A 19,951-nucleotide genomic window follows, 5' to 3' on the forward strand; every position below is an offset into this window, starting at 1 on the left:
GGCAGCACGGCACCACCACCGACGCAGACGACGGGGCGTCGCGACGTGAACGGAGGGACTGAAGCTGCATCTCCGAGACATGGCAGCAAGAAGAGGAGATGCCGACGCCGTAACAACCGTCCCACTCCCAACCTTCCGCTGCAAAACTCCTGTCCTCCACCAAACTTGACCAACCCTCCTGTACCCTCCGTACAGGGCGCAACCGAGGCAGCTCCGCCCTCCCCTGCCCCAGCCGACGCTCGGCTAACGGAGAGGCAGCGGTGCTGGCTGGCGGCCCTGGAGAGCGTCCACGACCAGCCGTGGGACGCATTCGTCGCTGTCGTCGAGGACTTCATCTCCGAGATCGCCGAGACGAAGCCACAACGCCAGGCAGCCGGAGATCGACAGGATGGGCCACCAGCAGCAGCGCACCGCGGCCAGGGCCGCGCCAACGCTGCTGCCAATCCCCCTCCCCCTGCCCCTACACGCGGCCGCGGTGGGCAGCGCGGTGGACGTGGCGCACGGCGCGCGGCGGCCGCCGAGCGTCGGTACGACGCGAATGCAGCGTCTGAGATTCAGAAGCTGTACCGCGCGGACCGGCGCAAGGCGATGCAGCGCGTCCTTGGCGAGACGTCGCCGTACTGCCAAATCGATGGCAACGTGCTCACGGAGCACTTCAAGAAAGTATATGCTAAATCTGACTTTTCTGTTTCAGATGCACCAGCTGCTGTCCCGGACTTTGCCGCCACCACGCCTCCTGATGTCAGCGAGGAGGTCCTGCCACCGATCACCCCCTCAGAGGTGCAACAGCGGCTCCAGAAGGCGAGCAATACTGCTCCTGGGTCAGACGGAGTCACCTACTCGGACTTGCGACGTGAGGATCCTGGCTGCCACGTGCTAGCTAAGATCTTCTCGCGCTGCTGGAATGAGCGGAAGACTCAGGTGCAGTGGAAAATATCCACTACCGTCCTCATCCACAAGAAAGGGGACGTCTCGGACGTGACAAACTGGCGGCCTTTAGCATTGAGCTCTACCATCTCTAAGCTCTTTGCTGCAATCGTTGCGGACCGCACTTCTCTCTGGGCAGAGCGTTTGAACCTGCTCTCCCCAGAACAGAAGGGCTTCCGCACGTTTGAAGGCTGCTACGAGCACAACTTCATTGTGCAGACGGCAATTGATGATGCAAGGCGCAGGGGAGGCCAAGCATGCTTTGCTTGGCTCGATCTGGCGAATGCCTTCGGTTCAGTGCCTCACGCTCACCTCCTTGGAGTACTGAGCAGGATGGGACTGCCAGAGCAATTGCATCAGCTAATTGCCGATATGTACAATGGTTGCTCCACCCGCGTCCGTACATCTGACGGACTAACGGAGGAGATAGAGATCCAGGCGGGGGTCAAGCAGGGCTGTCCACTGTCGCCCATCGTCTTTAACCTCGCGCTCGAGCCGGTACTTCGCGCCGCAACCTCGCTCAGAAATGAGTGTGGTATTCCGCTTAGCGGCGTCAGTTGAGTGTACTGGCGTATGCGGACGATATCGTGCTTCTGGCGCGGGATTCAGAGGCGATGCAGACGCTCCTCAATGTTGTGGGTGAGGCGGCGACGTGGGCCGGGCTTACCTTCAAGCCGTCGAAGTGTGCCACGCTTCACATCCGCCGTCGGCAGACACTAGGCTCGGTATTCGCCCTGCAAGGGGGAGAACCAGCCGTGCTCGGTGCGGGTGACGCCTACCTCCATCTTGGCGTTCCCACCGGGTACAAAGTCTCGCAGACGCCAACGGATGCGATCGCGGCAATTCGACGTGACTTGCAGCACCTGGACGCTTCCCTGCTGGCTCCCTGGCAGAAGATTGACGCTGTGCGTGTCTTCCTCCTCCCTAGGCTTGACTTTGTCATGCGGGGCGGAGCGTTACGCAAGGGGCCGCTATCTGCACTCGACAAGGCAGTGAAAGCGGCTGTCAAATCATGGCTCTTCCTTCCACAGCATGCGTCCACTGAACAGCTGTACCTCGCGCTGGGAGAGGGAGGATGCGGCCTGACGCCGCTCGCGGACGCTGCGGTCATCTCGACGATCGTCCACGGCTTCCGCATGCTGCACTGCGACGACGCCACCGTCCGCGACATCGCCTGGGCCACTCTATCTACGGCCGCGCGCCGCCGACTGGGGAGGGAGCCGAGTCGACCCGACTTGGCCACCTACCTGAGCGGCAGCACTGAGGGTGACCTCGCACGTGACGGAGGCGGCATCCAGTCACTGTGGACGCGCCTAGCGCCGCGTGGCGTCACCTGGCGCTGGAGTGAACTGCTCTCTGAGTTGCAGGTGGAGGTCAACGGCCGACCCGCCATCGCTGACGACGCGGAACACGGCGGCATCGGAGGGGTGACGCAGCCGGCCACGGAGGGGGCGGCGCCTGGGACTACACGACACCTCGAAGATGGCGGCGATGGACCGCAGCACGATGATGGCAGCGTGGGACGCACCGCCAACACTGGCGCCGAGCATGTCCGGGTGGGAGGGGGCGCCAAACGTCTTCTCTCGCGGACGCTCCGCGAGTGTCTGAGGCAGCGCCTGCCCAACCTCCTACTCAGAAAACCGGACCAGGGGAAGGTATTCGAGTGCACCAGGGAGTCCACAGCGTCCAACCACTTCATGGCGGGAGGCAAATACACTCGCTTCGCAGACTGGCGCTTCATTCACCGCGCCAGGCTCGGAGTCGTGCCTCTGAACGGTTGTCGCCGCTTCGATGGGCGGGCAAACAACAACAAAGCCTGCCGACGCTGTGGCCACAACAATGAGACGCTCCCACACGTGATCAACGCGTCTATGGTGCACTCAGCAGCCCTGCAGTATCGCCACAACGCGGTCCTCAACCGCCTCGCGGCAGCAGTCGCTGGACGGCCAAGAAGAGGAAACACTGCTGTTCCTGACATCAGGATCAACCAAGCTGTCATAGGGGACAGCAGTGGGCTGCGTCCGGACCTCGTAATAACTGACGAGGCCGCGAAGACTGTGACCATCGTCGATGTGACGATCCCCTTCGAGAATAGGCGGATTGCGCTCGACAACGCTCGGCAACTGAAGAAGATAAAGTACGCCGACGTTGCGCGCGGATTAGCCACTCGCGGCTATTCCGTCACTGTCGACGCCCTGGTTGTCGGCAGTCTGGGGGCGTGGGACCGCCAGAACGATGCAGTGCTCCGGCACCTAGACATCGCTAGCCGCTATTGCCAACTGATGCGGCGGCTGATGGTGTCCGACACCATCAAGTGGTCCCGCGACATCTACGTGGAACACATCACTGGCCATCGCCAGTATGTGTCCCCCTAGGCTGTGGCATGCTCTGACGTCAGGCTGCGAGACCCTCGAGACTGCAGTCGTCGGAGAACTTCGAGGTCGGTGCCTTCGTGACGTCGGTGTCGAGATTCTCCTCCACGACGCGGGACCTGCGGCGCTACACCATCTTCGCGCCGCACTGCAGCAGTGCCGAGTCAGTAGCGGTGCGTGCGGTGCTGCCTGGTGCCCCTCCCTCCATGGTGTCCGCCGAATATGGCCCCCACCTCGGTTGGCGCGGTGCTAGGCGGCGCCAAACGTGTCCCTACTGCCCGGCAGTCTCCAGCCAGCGTGGGAAGCAACGCTCTCCTGCCACGACACCCCAGTGACGTCTGCCGCAAGGCGGACAGAGGGGAGAAGTCCTGCTGAGTGTGACCCGCCTGCGTGCGTGGCGCACCAGCCGCTGGCAGCCGTGCATGTGCAGTGTGCTGTCAGGGCATGGAGAAGAATGGAAAAATAAAATAGCCCCTAAATTAGGTCCAACTTACCGTGGTCTGACATAAGTAAGGCCGCGCCTATCGCGGTAATACTCTTAAGGATGACATACGTAAGTACCCGCGCCTAACGCGGTCTCTCAATATTTAAGTAGTGGGCTTAACCCACGAACTAGAATAGTAATACAATTCTTAAGTACGGTTAGAACCGTTTCTCTAAATTTTATCTAAACTTACTAAATCTGTAAAACTCGCATTGTATAGAGTCATGAATATTCTTTTCCTAAATTTATACTTCGTAAAAATGTAACTAAGAATTATCTCGATAGATAAAAATCTGTTCTTATCAGCTTAATGCTGGCAAGGTCGGATAAAACACATACTTATATGCGATGTATTTTCTTTAGTCACTGGTCTTCCAGCACCCGAATATGGCGAAGCTGCAGCAGCAGGCTCCGGAACGTGGCCGGCCTTGCTGTGAGGGTAGCAACTGCCGGTGTTACTGCCGGACCTGCCCTGCATTGAATACTTCCTCCCTCTTTATCTCCCGATTATGACTGAGGGTTGCGAGATGCTCAGGCCCCATCTGGCCCTTCCTCGATCGAGGTTCAGCGATCTGCAGGGAGGCAGATGCAGACCGGTCTCCTGTGTGTCCAGCCTTTGCTGTCGACACCGGCGGCAGAGTTGGTAGCGACGTATGAGCCTTCCACTCTGCTCGTCTTCCTTTTTTTCCCCCGGCCAGCTACGTCTGGGTCTCCACTGGGGCTAAACACAAGATTATGACTCTCTCCATCTTGGCCAGAACCCAAGATCTTATATTTCCGAGATAATTCTTAGTTACGTCGGCCCGAAGTGTGATGCTCCGGTGTCCGGCAGCCGCCGTAGAGCTACACCTTCGCGGCTATTTTCTCCTTACCGACTGTGAACCTCTCCTACGTTCCTTCCCAAGTATTACCTCAATGACTAAAAAATCTGTTCTTATAAACTTAATATGGGATAAAATGGACCGATTTCTGCACCGAGAAGCGGTCGCGTTTATTTTTCTGTTTCAGGTCCGCGACTTGAACGATGGAGCTGGTGGTGACGCTGCCGACGGAGGTCTTCCGCTGCCGGATCTGCTTCGTCACCAAGGCTGCCGGCAGGCCAACCTTTGGCGAGTATAAGGACCACTCGGCCCTTCTCCTCCAATACAGAAGGCTGCACGACCTGGAAAAGACTCCCGTTTTCGAGTGCGAGTTTTGCGGCCGACGCGACCCGCGGCTGAAGATGAAAGCCGCCATCTGCGGATCTGCAATGCAGCATCCGCTACCCCTGGCGATGCCGGTCGGGGGAGAGTGAGTATGGGACACGATGCTGTGTCCGGCACTCTGGGGCACCCAGAGAGGTCGGCCGGCGGGAGGTCACAGGCGAGGGCCCCCGAAGCTAGTAGCCCTTCGTCCTTAGTGCTGGGCGAAAGCCCCAGGCGACAGCGGCCCGGGAAGTTAGTACCACAGGCCGCCTAGCCTTACATAATAGAGAGGGGCTATGGCCACAGACCAGTCCGGTCCCCGAAGCTAGTAGGACAGACCAGCTGGACTTAGGATTAACCTACGCGGCGGTCCTGACCCGCAGCAGCGTGGTGGGCTCACAGGCTGCCTTGCCCTCGCCTTGTGTGAGTGGGCAGGTGTCTGCGACATCCAGGACGGCGGTGGTTGCTGCCCCCGCGTCGTGCGAGCCGTGTGTGTGCACGCCGCGGTAGTCTGGCATCCCCCTGTCGATACGCTCTGCGACGTCAGCCGCGTCGCCACGAGTGCCGAGCACAGTTCGGGAGATGAAGGCAGCACGCTGCCGACGCCTGCCGCCGAACGCGTCGCTCCGGCCAGAGGTGCAGAGTCTGGTAAAAGCCGCGGCTCGCCGTTGCTTGCGCCGGCCTCTGTACCCAGTGGCGTGCGCTGGCCACGTCGTTCGGCTGCTGCAGGCTAGAGAGCCTGTATGGGGAGAGAGTGGCCATAGGTGAAGTTGCCCGTGATTGGTTGATTAGCTTTGGTGCCATTTTCTGCCAAACGTCTCTCGCGCTTCCTATGTTAGCTTTTGAGTTGAACTGAAGTTCAGAGGACTTTTGGAAACGATTAAAAGGTATTTGAATTATTGAGAGACCTGTTATGCGTTGCGCATGCACGTTCGATTTAGTTTATCGTTTTAGAACGTAATTAGCGTCTGCGATCTCAAATACGAGTTGAAATAATGAAGCTATTTGTGATGAAGTCGGTAGGCCTACATGTTTGAAGTAAACACGTTAGTAATTGTACAGTATTGTTTTTGACATCTGTAATTCATTCTGCAGACGTTCGTAAACGATGCCAGGAAGGAATGAGTAACTCTTGTAATAAAGTCCAGGTACAACTTTCTTAATGGTATATATTAACTGAAATATTCAGTTACGCCTATAAAAAGTTTGGCTCTTCACTTTGGCCAGAAAACTCTGATTGTAAGATGTCAGTTTTTTTAAATATTTTCAGTCACGCAAAACAGGTAGGCCTATTACAATTTACTGCATTTTTAAGCTGTTATTTCTTTAACAGTTCGTGCATACTGGTAGCATCATAAGCTTTTCTGAAGCCAATATCTGACAGTCCTTGCTGGAAACGGAAAGTTCCTGTAATAATTGTGCCATGCTCACTCGACTTTATAGCGTGAAACTTTATTTCGTCCAGAATCAGAACACTAGGCATTATTTTGGTTTCAGTATTATTGCCTGACTGTTGACGCAGGCAAGATGTTAGCACTTTTTCCGCAGTTGTCGTGGTTAGTGAAACATTATTCGTAGTAAATAATTGTAGGTACTCTCGAAGATAGAGCGAGGTGGCGCAGTGGTTAGACACTGGACTCGCATTCGGGAGGACGACGGTTCAATCCCGCGTCCGGCCATCCTGATTTAGGTTTTCCGTGATTTCCCTAAATCGCTCCAGGCAAATGCCGGGATGGTTCCTTACAAAGGGCACGGCCGACTTCCTTCCCCGTCCTTCCCTAATCCGATGAGATCGATGACCTCGCTGTCTGGTCTCCTTCCCCGAAACAACCAACCAACCAACTCTTGAAGATAGTTTTTAATAGGCCTACTTACTGTGGGGTAGAAGGGATACGGTAGTTTCCTTGTTATATTTGGTCGTTATTACAGTAGCCTACATTTAACATTACCCGATTTTTGTAATCTTTTTCGTTTGTTATCTACGAGAGGTATTCAGTAAAGTCGTAAGCAGTTGTTTATTTGGGACACGCAAATAGTTTGAAGACGTGACAAGAAGTACTAATACGTTCACACTTTTTGCATGTCACAAGAAAGCAACTGCTTACGACTTTCATTCATCTGACGTCATACAGGTACGTTAAATCTTTAGCGTTATGCACTTCCGATACAAAACATATGCTATACACTATATTTTTTCTATTTACGTTACTTTCATTGCAGTATGTCTAGTAAACGAGCTTTAAAGGAGATAAATGCAAGTAACGAATAATTTTTACAGCCACTGTATCAAATTTTCCTGTGCTGTATGTAGTAGGCTACTATGAGTATATTATAGCTGTAAAGAAAGGCATTTAACGAATGATTTCGCCATATTGTCTTGTGCTTTTGATTCGCTGAGTGTGTACTCCACTACTGGCCATCAAAAGTCCCGTCCGCAGTTTGGCAGAAAAATGGCCGCCGTATCGTCCGGTTGGCCACTCTCTCCCTATACAGGCTCTCTACTGCAGACGTACACGCGCATTCCCTCTGCGCTGCCGACGGTTACGTCGAGTGGCCCCAGTCAGTCACTCCGTTTCCGCTCAGGCAGGGAGTGCTACTAACAGAAAAGCCTCTGTTAACGATTATGATTGGCACACAGTCACCCCACGGAGAGAGAAACGCCGTGCTGCAGGACGCAGACCACCGCCTCCGGACCGACGGCGCATCATACCATCCAGCCCGCGTAACAACGGTCCGGCGCGAGCCAACCCGTCCGGGCGGAGTGGAGTGTCGGATGGGATATCTGTATCCCTCGTTTGTGATTCGAAGGACCGGGACTGCTCGAGCCCATACCTTCTGTCAGAAAATAAGGGTTTCGAAATGATGGGTTTAGGAGAATCGTGAATGGTGTTTCTTTGGATGTTGGTAGGATTGTGTTGGAAGGATAATTCTGGTATGATTTAGGGTGTGGATTGAACTGAGATTGGGATAGGTTCGGATATCGACTTCTTCTTGGCTTCTCTGGCCCCAACGCGCCGACTGCGTTGTGGCTCGGCGAACGAACTCCCCCCCTCTAGGAGGATGGCGAGATCGTCCCCGGCGTCTCGTGGTACGGTCTGGACGACTGTTGGCTGTCGTGAAACAGCCTTCTTCTGTTCTCTGACGGAGACCGGGGCTGCGTTTTCCTTGGTGGCTGCCTCAACCTTTTCGGAGGCGGCCAATGCAAGCAACCCTTCCAGGTCCTTGGAGATCCGCATCGCCATCTTCTTCTTGGGAGGTGGCGGTGCTGGATCTGGGTCCGTTTCCATTTCGTCCATTTCTTCTGTGGGCTCCCGCCCCGGTGGGGTTGGAGCAGGTGGGGTGAGCCGCAGGGCTTTGGCGGCAGAAGCCACTTCAGCCCGCAGCCGCTGGATTTCCCGATGAGCCGCGGCCAACTCGTCTCGTAGGGCGGTCCTCTCTGCCGCGAATGCGGCTTTGAGGTCCGCTACTGCGGCTTCTGTGGCCGCACGAAGCTTGTTGTGCGGCACAGCGTCATCATGTTGGCGTCTTTCGGGGGGCGGAGGGGCCCCCTGCTGCTGCTGGTCTGTCCCTGCCGCAGGCGCTGGCCCGCGGTCGGAACGGTTTCTACGTCGCTTCCTCTTTCTCTTCTTGTTGCCTCCGCGACCCCAGTTAGCAATGTAACTGCAGCCACGAAATCTCGCGACGTGCTTTCCTCCGCAGTTTTTTTTTAATCTTTATTTACCATCAACAATAATATTTATACATCTCAACTCACCTCCTTATCTGATTAGTGGGTCTTACTTGCTACTGTTAGTTACAATTAGCAGCTAATTACAATATAATGAGTTGTGAGCTACAGCTACAATCTACTTTCAATGGGCAGCTATATTTATTTATTTTAACTCCTAAGATGTTTTAAGCTAATCCTACATTCTACTTCCTGCAGCGTCACAGATGTGTCAGCAATGTACAAACCTACTTTATTACCTTGCCCATCGAGCTAATCCCGATGGGCGTGCCCCTGACACTGGGCAGGCCAGGATGTTAATCGCTGCAGGTTCCTAAATCTAGATTTCTGGTCTAATTCCTACTAACTAGTTCTAACCTACGTCATCTCCAGTGTATTGTCAAATCCAGGTTATTTTTAGTCCCCATTCCCCCTAATCCCGTACGTGGCGGATTCCAGACTAAAGGGTCGGCCTATCCACGCACAGGCGGTATGGGAAAAGGGCACGTGTTTGTCGTAATCTGTGCTTCTTAGTTTTGTTCCCTCAAATATTCTCTCAACACTTTCTGTGATACCTCGTTAGCAAGTCTGTTCATTGTTTGGAAGGTGTCTTCTTGTCTTATCAGATGGTAAGTGTCATGGTCTGGTAGTTGGTCACGTAATGTAGAAGCAACATCATTGAAGAGGGGGCACTCGTAAATCACATGATCGGGAGTGCCCTCCGGTTCACCACATTCACACGCGGGTGTAGCCCTTTTCCCGAACCGACATAAGTATGCCGGGTAAGGTCCATGTCCAGTAAGAAAATGGATTAGTCCTCTGGTGGGTTCAAAGTACTTCATTCTCAGCCGTTCCCTGATGCTTGGTATCAACTCATGTGTCCTGCGCCCTGTGTCATCTGCGTCCCACAGCTCTTGATTTTGCTCCCTGATTTTGATGTCCAAGGGGCAAAGCCCCATTATGACTAGTAGTGCTCCCCCTGGTGTTGTTCTGTAAGTCCCTACCGATCTAAGAATCATATTCCTCTGAACCCTTCTTACTGTCATGGCGGGCACCACCCTCGTGAGCCTGTGTGCCCAGACTCCCGAGCCGGAACCCACTATCGATGTTAATATGCTGCTGTGATAAAGTTTTATAAGATGAGGTGGAAGATGAAATCTTTGATGTCCTGTGGATATGAGGTTGTTCAGTGTTTGGAGGGCTTTATGGGTTACAGTTTCTATGTGTTTCCCAAAATTCCACTTCTCATCAATGATGATGCCCAAGTATTGCGCGTCACGTCTCCGTAGAACCGGCGAGCGGTCGATTCGTACAGTCGGGTTACGGATTAGTTGTCCCTTCAATAGCAAGTAGGTGGACTTAGTTGGTGACACCGTCATTTTGGTATTTTGGCACCATAGTTGTAACTTGTTTAGGGCACTCTCTATTTTAGGTTCAATGTCTTCGCGGCTACGGCCACCGACCAACAGGAGGAGGTCATCTGCATAGGCTATCACCTCTAGCACTTCTTCACTTTGCTGTAGGGTGTCTAGTAAAGGCTCCATGTGGATGTCCCAAAACAGGGGCTCTAGCACGGAACCCTGAGGACAACCCTTTGTTACAGATTTTCCAATCCTCTTGCTAGAAGATGATAGCCAGACCTCCCGTTCCTCGCAATAGCTCCTCAGACAACCATATAGCGGCCCTGGGCACTCCTTCTCCCGCAAGCAGGAGAAGAGCGAAGGCCACCACAGGTTATCGAAGGCTCCACTGATGTCAACCATGATGCCCACCACGTACTTATGTGGGGTAGAGCCACAGACCTCAGCGGCCAGGGCGATTGCATCAGATGTCGACCGCCCGGGCCTGAAGCCGAACTGCCTGTCGCTCACCCCACGCAGCACTCTGTGTGCAGCCAGTCTGTCGGCTAGTAGCTTTTCTAATATTTTTCCTAGTATGTTAATCAAACAGATTGGTCTGTAGGATTTTACATTTGTTGGATCTTTGTCTAACACTTTCCGAATGATGACTACATTCGCAGACTTCCACATCCTTGGAATTTTCTGTTGCATCAGACATTCGTTGTATAGGTGAGTGAGTGGTGCAGTTAGCTGGGGAGCTAGGAATTGCACCACCTCAGCTACAATGCCGTCTGGCCCGGGAGCTTTACCCCTTTTAAGTGATTTTATGTGGGCAGCCACCTCTTCCTCCGAGAAAGGGTAGACTGCCGTGTTGTTGGTGTATTCATTGAGGTTCTCTTGTCTTATTTGTTGTTGCTGATCGGATTCCCCATCCGCGCTATCATCAGGCAGCAGGGACCGGAGGAGGACCTCAGCAGTTTCCTGCCAGGATTCCATCATCCTGTCCCCGTGCCTGACTATTGATAATTCCAGTGGAGAGCGGATCTTTTCTCGTACTAATTTATACGGTGTACCCCAGGGGTCCAATGCCAATTGGCTCTGGACGAAATTTTCCCAACTTTGTATTCTAACAGCCTGGAGTTCTTTCTGAAAACGAATTTTAGCCTCCCGATACTGCATCAGGCATCTTTGCCGTTCCGGCCAGACGACACTGCGCTGGTAATATCTTCTCAACCTTCTAACAGACCGGCGCATATCCTCAAGTTCGGGCGACCATGGTGATGGAGAGGCTGCCATGGCCTTCCTCCTGATCGGTACGGCAGCTTTCACCGCGCTAGTTATTGCATTGGTCAGTTCTTCTGCTCGGTCGTTTACGTCTATGTCAAAGTCTACGCCACCTTCTGGCAAGGCAGGAATGACGCACTCCCTTGCTAGTCGTTCCCAATCGGCCCTTCTGTAATTAAATTGCATCTCCCACCCCTTGGCCCAGCGGAACCCTCCTCTACCCACAATGAACGTGATTAGGTTGTGGTCACTTGTAGTGGCGTTTTCTTCTACTTTCCACTCTTGTATTGTGTTAATTGCATTGGGGGTGGCCATAGTTATATCAATGTTCGTGCCTGGTCCTCCTCCCCCTACATAGGTTGGAGGATTACCAGGCTTGTTAGCTATCACTAGTTGTGATGCCATGATAAAATCCTCTACTTTCTCTCCGTTGGTATCCCTTGTGCCGCTGTGCCACAGGGGGGATTTTGCATTGATATCAGCAGTGATTATCATCCTTCGTCCTTGCAATGCCGTAGTTACTGTAGTTAGATGGTCAAGATGTGTTTCAATGTTATCTCCGTACTGAAAGTACATATTAATTAATATTATTGTTTCACTGGGAGATAGCAGCTCCACGACATTGCAGTGACTACTAGTGAACTGTGATAGTGTAGTTACTTTCAGGGCTTTGTTCGTGATTATTATTGCCGCTTTCGGATTATCTCCTTGGCTGATGACCTGCCACGTCGTGGCTGCAAATGCAATTTTTCCAGCCAGGGAGTGCGGCTCTTGTAGACAGAGCACATCCAGCCTCCTCTCCTCCACTTCCTTTCGCAGCTCCTGCATTACAAGTCGACTGTTATGCGTATTGAGTTGGCCAATGGTAATTTTTGTCATCTACGGAAAGTATGTATGTATGTGGTCTTCTGGCCATGTCTTGTTCCAGTCATACGTAATACGTCCATTAGCCAAAACTGACTGTTCGTAAATGTCATTTAGGTCAAATTTTTCTCCTCTTCTCTCGAACACTTTCTTTAGTAAGTCTCGCAGGGCTCCGAAGTCGGTGGGGAGATTCACTGACTTAAGCTGTATTCTGTCTACAGCCTCCATTACCGAGAAGGTCCTACGCGGACCACATGTCTTAAGGCAGTGGTCAAGGTAGCCGGCTGCTCCAATCTCGCCAGCTGCATTGTAAATTCTAAATTTGGGTATATCCGTACCGGATCTACTGGTGGTAGTCTTACCACTGGGGTGTCTAGAGAGCTTGTTATTGTGCTCTCTTGCACAGGCTTTTGTTCTTTATGGTTACTTTCATTTGCTGGGACCTCAGGGACAGGATGCATTTGCCGTTGCTGGTGTTTTGTCGGCTTCACTTCCCTGCTGAGAGAGGAGGGAGTAGCCATAGGGGTAGTTTCCGTCTGGATACATTTATCGATTTTCGGTGGATCTGTTTGGATACTTTTGTCAACTGTCTCAGGTATCGGATCTCTCGAAAGACACTTTATGAATTCTTTAAACCTATTTGCCCTAATGGCATCCCTCCTCCTTTTGCTAGGGGATTTTCGCTTTGGCGTCCTGTTCTGTTTGATGTACTCAGCCATAGTCCGTTCTAGATATTAGTCTCTGCTCGAGCATGCGGTATGTAGGGCAGTTTCGTCCTGGGGCTCCGCAGCTTTTCTTCCCACGTCTTTTGCAAGGAATGCATACACTTGCGGCTTTACATTCTTTTCGTGAGTGACCATCTTCGCCGCACCTGGATCAAGCCGACCCCCTGGTGTAGTGCCTTAGAATGTGGTCCAAGTATCCACAATTATGGCAACGAGGTACCACAAGGTAATCCCTAATATTAATGGCATGGAAGCCAACATACAGTCTGCCCATTGTTATAATCTGCTTCCACATAGGTGCTGTGACCTCGGCGACGTGATGTATAACATCACGGTCCCGAGGTCCCGTTTTAAATCTCAATTTAAAAGAATTCTTAATTCATTTTCATTCATTTGGTCAAAGTTTTGGTCCTTTATGCTCAGGTACAGTTCCTCGTTTGTCATTGTTGCTGGTATATCGTATAGGATGACCAGCGGGTTCCTTTTTCTCGGCGGTTCACACTTGACCACCGAGTTCAGCTTGGGATTCTTTAACAATTTTTCTTTGTCTTCTTCTGTAGCCACCTCCACAATCACTGAGTTTCAACTAGGTTTAACCTTATTTATTCTAATTTTATCTTTTGCTGGATCAATACTTTTGGTTAGCAGTTCTTGTATTTTTTTAACGCTCGTGTCTTGGCCTGGTAGGGTTCTGAGGAAGACCGCCGTATCTGACCGCTTGGTCACCTTGGCGATCGTTTCTTTCGTGGTTTGTGGCTTTGGCGGTGCTTGCGCGACCACTCCAGCCCAAGTCTTTGTTGGTTGCCTTCGTAATCTTTCATTCTCCTTTTCTAGCTCCTCTACGCGGCCTTCAAGCTTGGCGTGGGCGATGGCCCATGCAGCCAGCTCGTTCTTAATAATAGACAATGCCGCCTGACTTATCTTCCCATTCTTAATGTTTTGCTCCAAGAGCAGCGTGACACGTGCATGTCTCTGTGTGACGGTTTCGTCTTCTGACAGTCCCGTCTCGTCCTGTGGAGAGGGATCAAGCACCGCAGATGCTCGCTTGAGCGCACTCGATTCACTCGTCTCAGTTGTAGCCATATTGATTGACGAGTGAAAAAAAATGGGGTGGGAGCCCGTCTCTTACCCCGGACCGGATCCTCTGGAATGGGGGGGGGGGGGGGACTTCTGCAGCTCACCCACCAACCTCGCCCCTAGGTCAAGGGCACTTCCGAGCTGCTGGGTTCAGCGCACCGTCACCAGTGCACTGGTCCCCCTCGGTGTCTCCGTCATCGACGATTTCATGCGATGCTCCTCGGCAACTGCACCCCGCACTCCAGAGAGGCGGATGCACCTCTCGCCCTTCGCCGCCTACTTGCCCGAGTTTCCACCTCTCTGCCAAGGACCCACTCCTACACAGGTGGCGGGCCGGTCCCCCTGACGTTCAGCGGCCTGGACCCATCTAAAGTGGCCCAGGCGATGTCACCACCTCCTGGGTTTGGCAGAACACGCCCCGGTTACCCAGGGGCGCGGCGAAGCACCCTTGCCGACTCGCACCGCGATCCCACGCCGACAAACGAGATCACCGGCATGCAGAGCACCTGCTGGACTGTGCCCTGCGAACAGAAAGGGACTGGTGTTCGGTCCCTCGACACAGCTCCCCCTGTGCCACGCACCCTTCGCTTTCGCATCGGGTTGGGTCGCAGCTCTCCCTTTTGTCGCAAGGCAGAATGCCGAGCTTAACGTCTGGCACCACGGGAAGGCGGAAAGAGCGACTTGGGAAGGAGAGGCTATAAGAGACGCATCACTTCCCCTGTGAGGACTGCCGCTGCACACCCGGCTGCAAAGCGATACGCCCCAGTGCGAGCTTCCGTGCCTTACGGCGCGCCGGCAACGGGCAGGCCCGCGCCGAAACGCTAGACTTTCCTCCGCAGTTTGCGCACTTCGGCGCTACGTCGCGCGGCTTTGTGCAGTCGCGGGTGTCGTGCGGCTCCGCGCACATCATGCACGCAACTTGGTTGCGCCGGCAGTATTTAGCCACGTGGCCAATCTGCTGGCAGCGGAAGCACTGCACATCTCGACGTGGTTCAGTCGAGTTCGCGATGCCGACGAGCGAGGGCGATGCCCGCGCGGCCGGGGCAGACGCCTCGGACGAGCCGGAGTCGGCCGCTGGTCGGTCGGTTGGGCCTGGCCCGCCGGACGTTCCAGCGGCCGCTCCACACTGGACGGATCCCAGGTTGACGACCCAGGCTACGGCACCGGTTCATGACAGGATAGAACGACGATCGACAGGCGCTATTCGATTGCAGAAGGCTACACACCACACGACGAAACCGTATTCGGACGTCGGTCATACGTCACATCACGACGGACGCAGCAATGAAGACGACCGCCAGGACTACGCCAGAAGACTCGATATACACTCCTGGAAATGGAAAAAAGAACACATTGACACCGGTGTGTCAGACCCACCATACTTGCTCCAGACACTGCGAGAGGGCTGTACAAGCAATGATCACACGCACGGCACAGCGGACACACCAGGAACCGCGGTGTTGGCCGTCGAATGGCGCTAGCTGCGCAGTATTTGTGCACCGCCGCCGACAGTGTCAGCCAGTTTGCTGTGGCATACGGAGCTCCATCGCAGTCTTTAACACTGGTAGCATGCCGCGACAGCGTGGACGTGAACCGTATGTGCAGTTGACGGACTTTGAGCGAGGGCGTATAGTGGGCATGCGGGAGGCCGGGTGGACGTACCGCCGAATTGCTCAACACGTGGGGCGTGAGGTCTCCACAGTACATCGATGTTGTCGCCAGTGGTCGGCGGAAGGTGCACGTGCCCGTCGACCTGGGACCGGACCGCAGCGACGCACGGATGCACGCCAAGACCGTAGGATCCTACGCAGTGCCGTAGGGGACCGTACCGCCACTTCCCAGCAAATTAGGGACACTGTTGCTCCTGGGGTATCGGCGAGGACCATTCGCAACCGTCTCCATGAAGCTGGGCTACAGTCCCGCACACCGTTAGGCCGTCTTCCGCTCACGCCCCAACATCGTGCAGCCCGCCTCCAGTGGTGTCGCGACAGGCGTGAATGGAGGGACGAATGGAGACGTGTCGTCTTCAGCGATGAGAGTCGCTTCTGCCTTGGTGCCAATGATGGTCGTATGCGTGTTTGGCGCCGTGCAGGTGAGCGCCACAATCAGGACTGCATACGACCGAGGCACACAGGGCCAACACCCGGCATCATGGTGTGGGGAGCGATTTCCTACACTGGCCGTACACCACTGGTGATCGTCGAGGGGACACTGAATAGTGCATGGTACATCCAAACCGTCATCGAACCCATCGTTCTACCATTCCTAGACCGGCAAGGGAACTTGCTGTTCCAACAGGACAATGCACGTCCGCATGTATCCCGTGCCACCCAACGTGCTCTAGAAGGTGTAAGTCAACTACCCTGGCCAGCAAGATCTCCGGATCTGTCCCCCATTGAGCATGTTTGGGACTGGATGAAGCGTCGTCTCACGCGGTCTGCACGTCCAGCACGAACGCTGGTCCAACTGAGGCGCCAGGTGGAAATGGCTTGGCAAGCCGTTCCACAGGACTACATCCAGCATCTCTACGATCGTCTCCATGGGAGAATAGCAGCCTGCATTGCTGCGAAAGGTGGATATATACTGTACTAGTGCCGACATTGTGCATGCTGTGTTGCCTGTGTCTATGTGCCTGTGGTTCTGTCAGTGTGATCATGTGATGTATCTGACCCCAGGAATGTGTCAATAAAGTTTCCCCTTCCTGGGACAATGAATTCACGGTGTTCTTATTTCAATTTCCAGGAGTGTATGTCGGGAGGAGGACAAAGAAACGCTGAAGGACATACAACGCCTTATCCGCTATTCACGGGACACGCAAGAGCAGGATAACGACACCTGTTTGGAATCTCCATCTGTGGACTCAGATGTCGAATCACAGCACTCCCACCAAACGGTCGACGACGCGGAGATGGCAGCGGCCTTTCCAGCAGAAAACGACAACGACTCCCCACACGCAGAGGGGGACTTTACGCTCGTATACAACAAACGGCGCAGAAGCAACGCATTAGCCAAGGACTTAGCCCACCCGGCTAAGAGACGAACGGAGACCATCCCCACAACGAACCGATTCGCGCCACTGGCACCTCAAGCTGCGCCTCCATCAACCACCAACAAACCGCAGGCACAGACTTCTAATGCCGCAGAAGCCGTGGACAGAGACAAGAATGTGCTTCGCAAAGTGCCCCCAGTCACAATTTATTACACAAAGGATTACGTTCACCTCAATGAAACGCTCAACGGACTTCTAGAGGGCAACCTTAAAGCTATATATCAAAAGGACCGCATCAAATACCACTTTGAGTCCTTCGAAGACCAAAGGCGTGCAATAAAATTCTTCACGAACCACAGCTTCTCCTATTTTACGCATCAAGCACCAGACGACAGGGAACTGAAAGTAGTTGTCAAACGCCTTCCGGCGGAAGTTACCGAAGAACAACTTTCCTTTGCCCTCAAGGAAAAAGGCTTCAAAGTGCTACAAGTCTACCAATTTAAGGAACGCGACGAGAAGACGAAACAATTGATACCGCAACCTGTGTACCGAGTCACCCTCCCATCCGGAAAAGACAGTGACAAGATCTATGATGTCAAATACTTGCTCTACACACGAGTGATAATAGAAACCTATAATAGTAAAGAAGGACCAGTCCAGTGCCGACATTGTCAACGTTTCGAGCATACAGCGAACTACTGCAGCATGCCAGCACGCTGCGTCCGCTGCGGTGGATCCCATAAATCATCGAATTGTACCCATCCTAGGACGGGGCCCCCAAAGTGCGCCAATTGTGACCAAGAACATCCAGCGACCTTCCGTGGCTGCCCCAAATTTCAAGAACTCCTACGGAAATATACTAGAAGGACACCAAAGAAGTCGACCCCACAACGGCCTATAATTGCTAAGAACTCGGCCATGGCAGCGATTCCGGCCACCCAACAACAAGCGGCACCTCTCCCTTTGGAAACAATCGCCTCTCGACCACAACCGGCACCCAGAGTGACTACGACAGACAAGACAACAGCGCTCGTACTCCGAAGCAATACATGCCCATCCACCGACGCCAACACCAGTGGAGACATCATCTGCCTGGTCGACCACCTTTACACCAGCGTTAACAGATATTCTTCAACTACTCACCGCCCTCCAGCAGAAGCTGACGTCTATCCTCTCGCTTGTCGAAAGCGTACTGACAGCTTTTCAAACACCCTAAATGGATAGACGGCATCACACGAGGAATCTTAACTTCTGCATTTGGAATGCCAACGGCCTGAAACTGAAGAAAATAGAATTCAAGGACTTCTTACATCGCCACAAGATAGACGTAGCATTTGTCTCCGAAACACATCTCCGCGAGTCAACCGACCTCCGCTTGAGGAACATGCACATCTACCGGACGGACAGACGGGACCAACGGGGTGGTGGGACCGCAGTTCTGATCAAAAAATGCATTCGTCACAACCAAGAACGTTTACCCCAACTCCAGACTTTAGAGGCCACGGCAGTAATAATCCACACGACACTCGGAAACATTACCTGTATTGCGGCTTACCTTAGCCCAAAGAAGCCTCTCCACCCCGAAGATCTTTACGCCGTTACAGAGGGTTACGACAAGATCCTCCTTGGAGGGGATCTTAATAAACATGTTGCCTGGAATTCCCGTAAGACTAACCGAAAAGGACATATGTTGTTTGCACTGGCTGAGAATTTACATGTTTCCGTCCATGGACCACGGGAACCGACGAGGATACCTTACGTCCAGACACAAGACCCTGATGTTCTAGACATCGCCATAATCAAGAACATCAACCCGAATCTCCAACTGCGGACGCTGGATGATCTTTCGTCTGACCACAGACCGGTGTTAGGACTCATAGAGAGGGCTACTTTGCAACTCCCACTGCCGACGACAAGAACTTACGACTGGCAGCAGTTCCAAGCGTACCTCAACAACAATGTGCGACCAACCCAGGTTGTTACTACCAGAGAAGCGATTGATGTGGTAGTCGCAGTACTCACGAAGAAGATTAACAATGCGAAACAACGAGCACTCATGGAGCACCTGCAACCAGAAGTCAATTACGACGAGTTTCCACCACCACTGCAGGAACTTAAGACAAGGCGCAATCGATTTCGGAAACGATGGGTCCGTTACCGCCATCCGGATGATAGACGGGAGACTCACAGACTAACCCGAGAACTCCGGCGGAAGGTTAAGGACTGGAAGCAACACACGTGGGAACTCAAAATGGACAACTTTCTATTACGCACCAAAGATGAATGGCGAATAGTTAAAAGTCTCAGACAGCAACAGCCCCCCAAGAGGGCAATTCGAGGACCCCATGGCCTCTTGTACGACTCACTGGCGCAGGCGGAGCTGTATGCGGATACATACCAACAACAGATGACTACGCCCCCCACGGAGGATGGAGATGATGCACTCCACCGTGTAGAGGAGGACACAGCGGCGGAATGGGAAGCTATTCGGGACGCCCCGATCAACACTATGCCCCGGCTGACAACGCCGGAGGAAATTCGGAGGATTATCAAGTATAGCAAACACACCTCACCTGGAGCAGATAGAATCAGCAATACGGAATTGAAACACCTCCCGAGAAAGCCTGTTGTGCTTCTCACCCGGATAGTGAACAGCTGCCTCAGGACTGGATACTTCCAGAGGCATGGAAGATTGCCAGAATAGTGCAAATACCAAAACCGGGCAAGGATCTCTCACACCCTGACAGCTACAGACCCATAAGTTTACTGCCGACGCTGGGAAAGGTCCTGGAACGTGTCCTACTGGAACGCATGCTGGACATCCTTGTGGCACACAACATCATCCGACCGGAGCAGTTTGGCTTCCAGGCGAAGCTATCGGCTGAGTTACAACTACTGCACATCACGGAATCTATCCAAGACAATTTCAACAAGAAACGACATACTATTGGAGTATTTCTCGATATAGAGAAGGCTTACGATAAAGTATGGCGACGCAA

At 53.3% G+C, this 19,951-nt stretch overlaps 1 protein-coding gene across 1 annotated transcript; it reads left to right on the plus strand.

Moving 5' to 3' along the window:
• The first annotated feature begins 1,541 nt into the window (after positions 1-1,541).
• LOC126471307 (uncharacterized protein T26G10.4-like) lies at positions 1,542-3,302 on the plus strand. Its single transcript, XM_050099429.1, has one exon. It carries the CDS (start codon positions 1,542-1,544, stop codon positions 3,300-3,302), a length of 1,761 nt encoding a protein of 586 aa, XP_049955386.1.
• Positions 3,303-19,951: the final 16,649 nt, after the last annotated feature.

The sequence above is a fragment of the Schistocerca serialis genome, chromosome 3, assembly GCF_023864345.2.
Source record: "Schistocerca serialis cubense isolate TAMUIC-IGC-003099 chromosome 3, iqSchSeri2.2, whole genome shotgun sequence".
NCBI lineage: Eukaryota > Metazoa > Arthropoda > Insecta > Orthoptera > Acrididae > Schistocerca > Schistocerca serialis.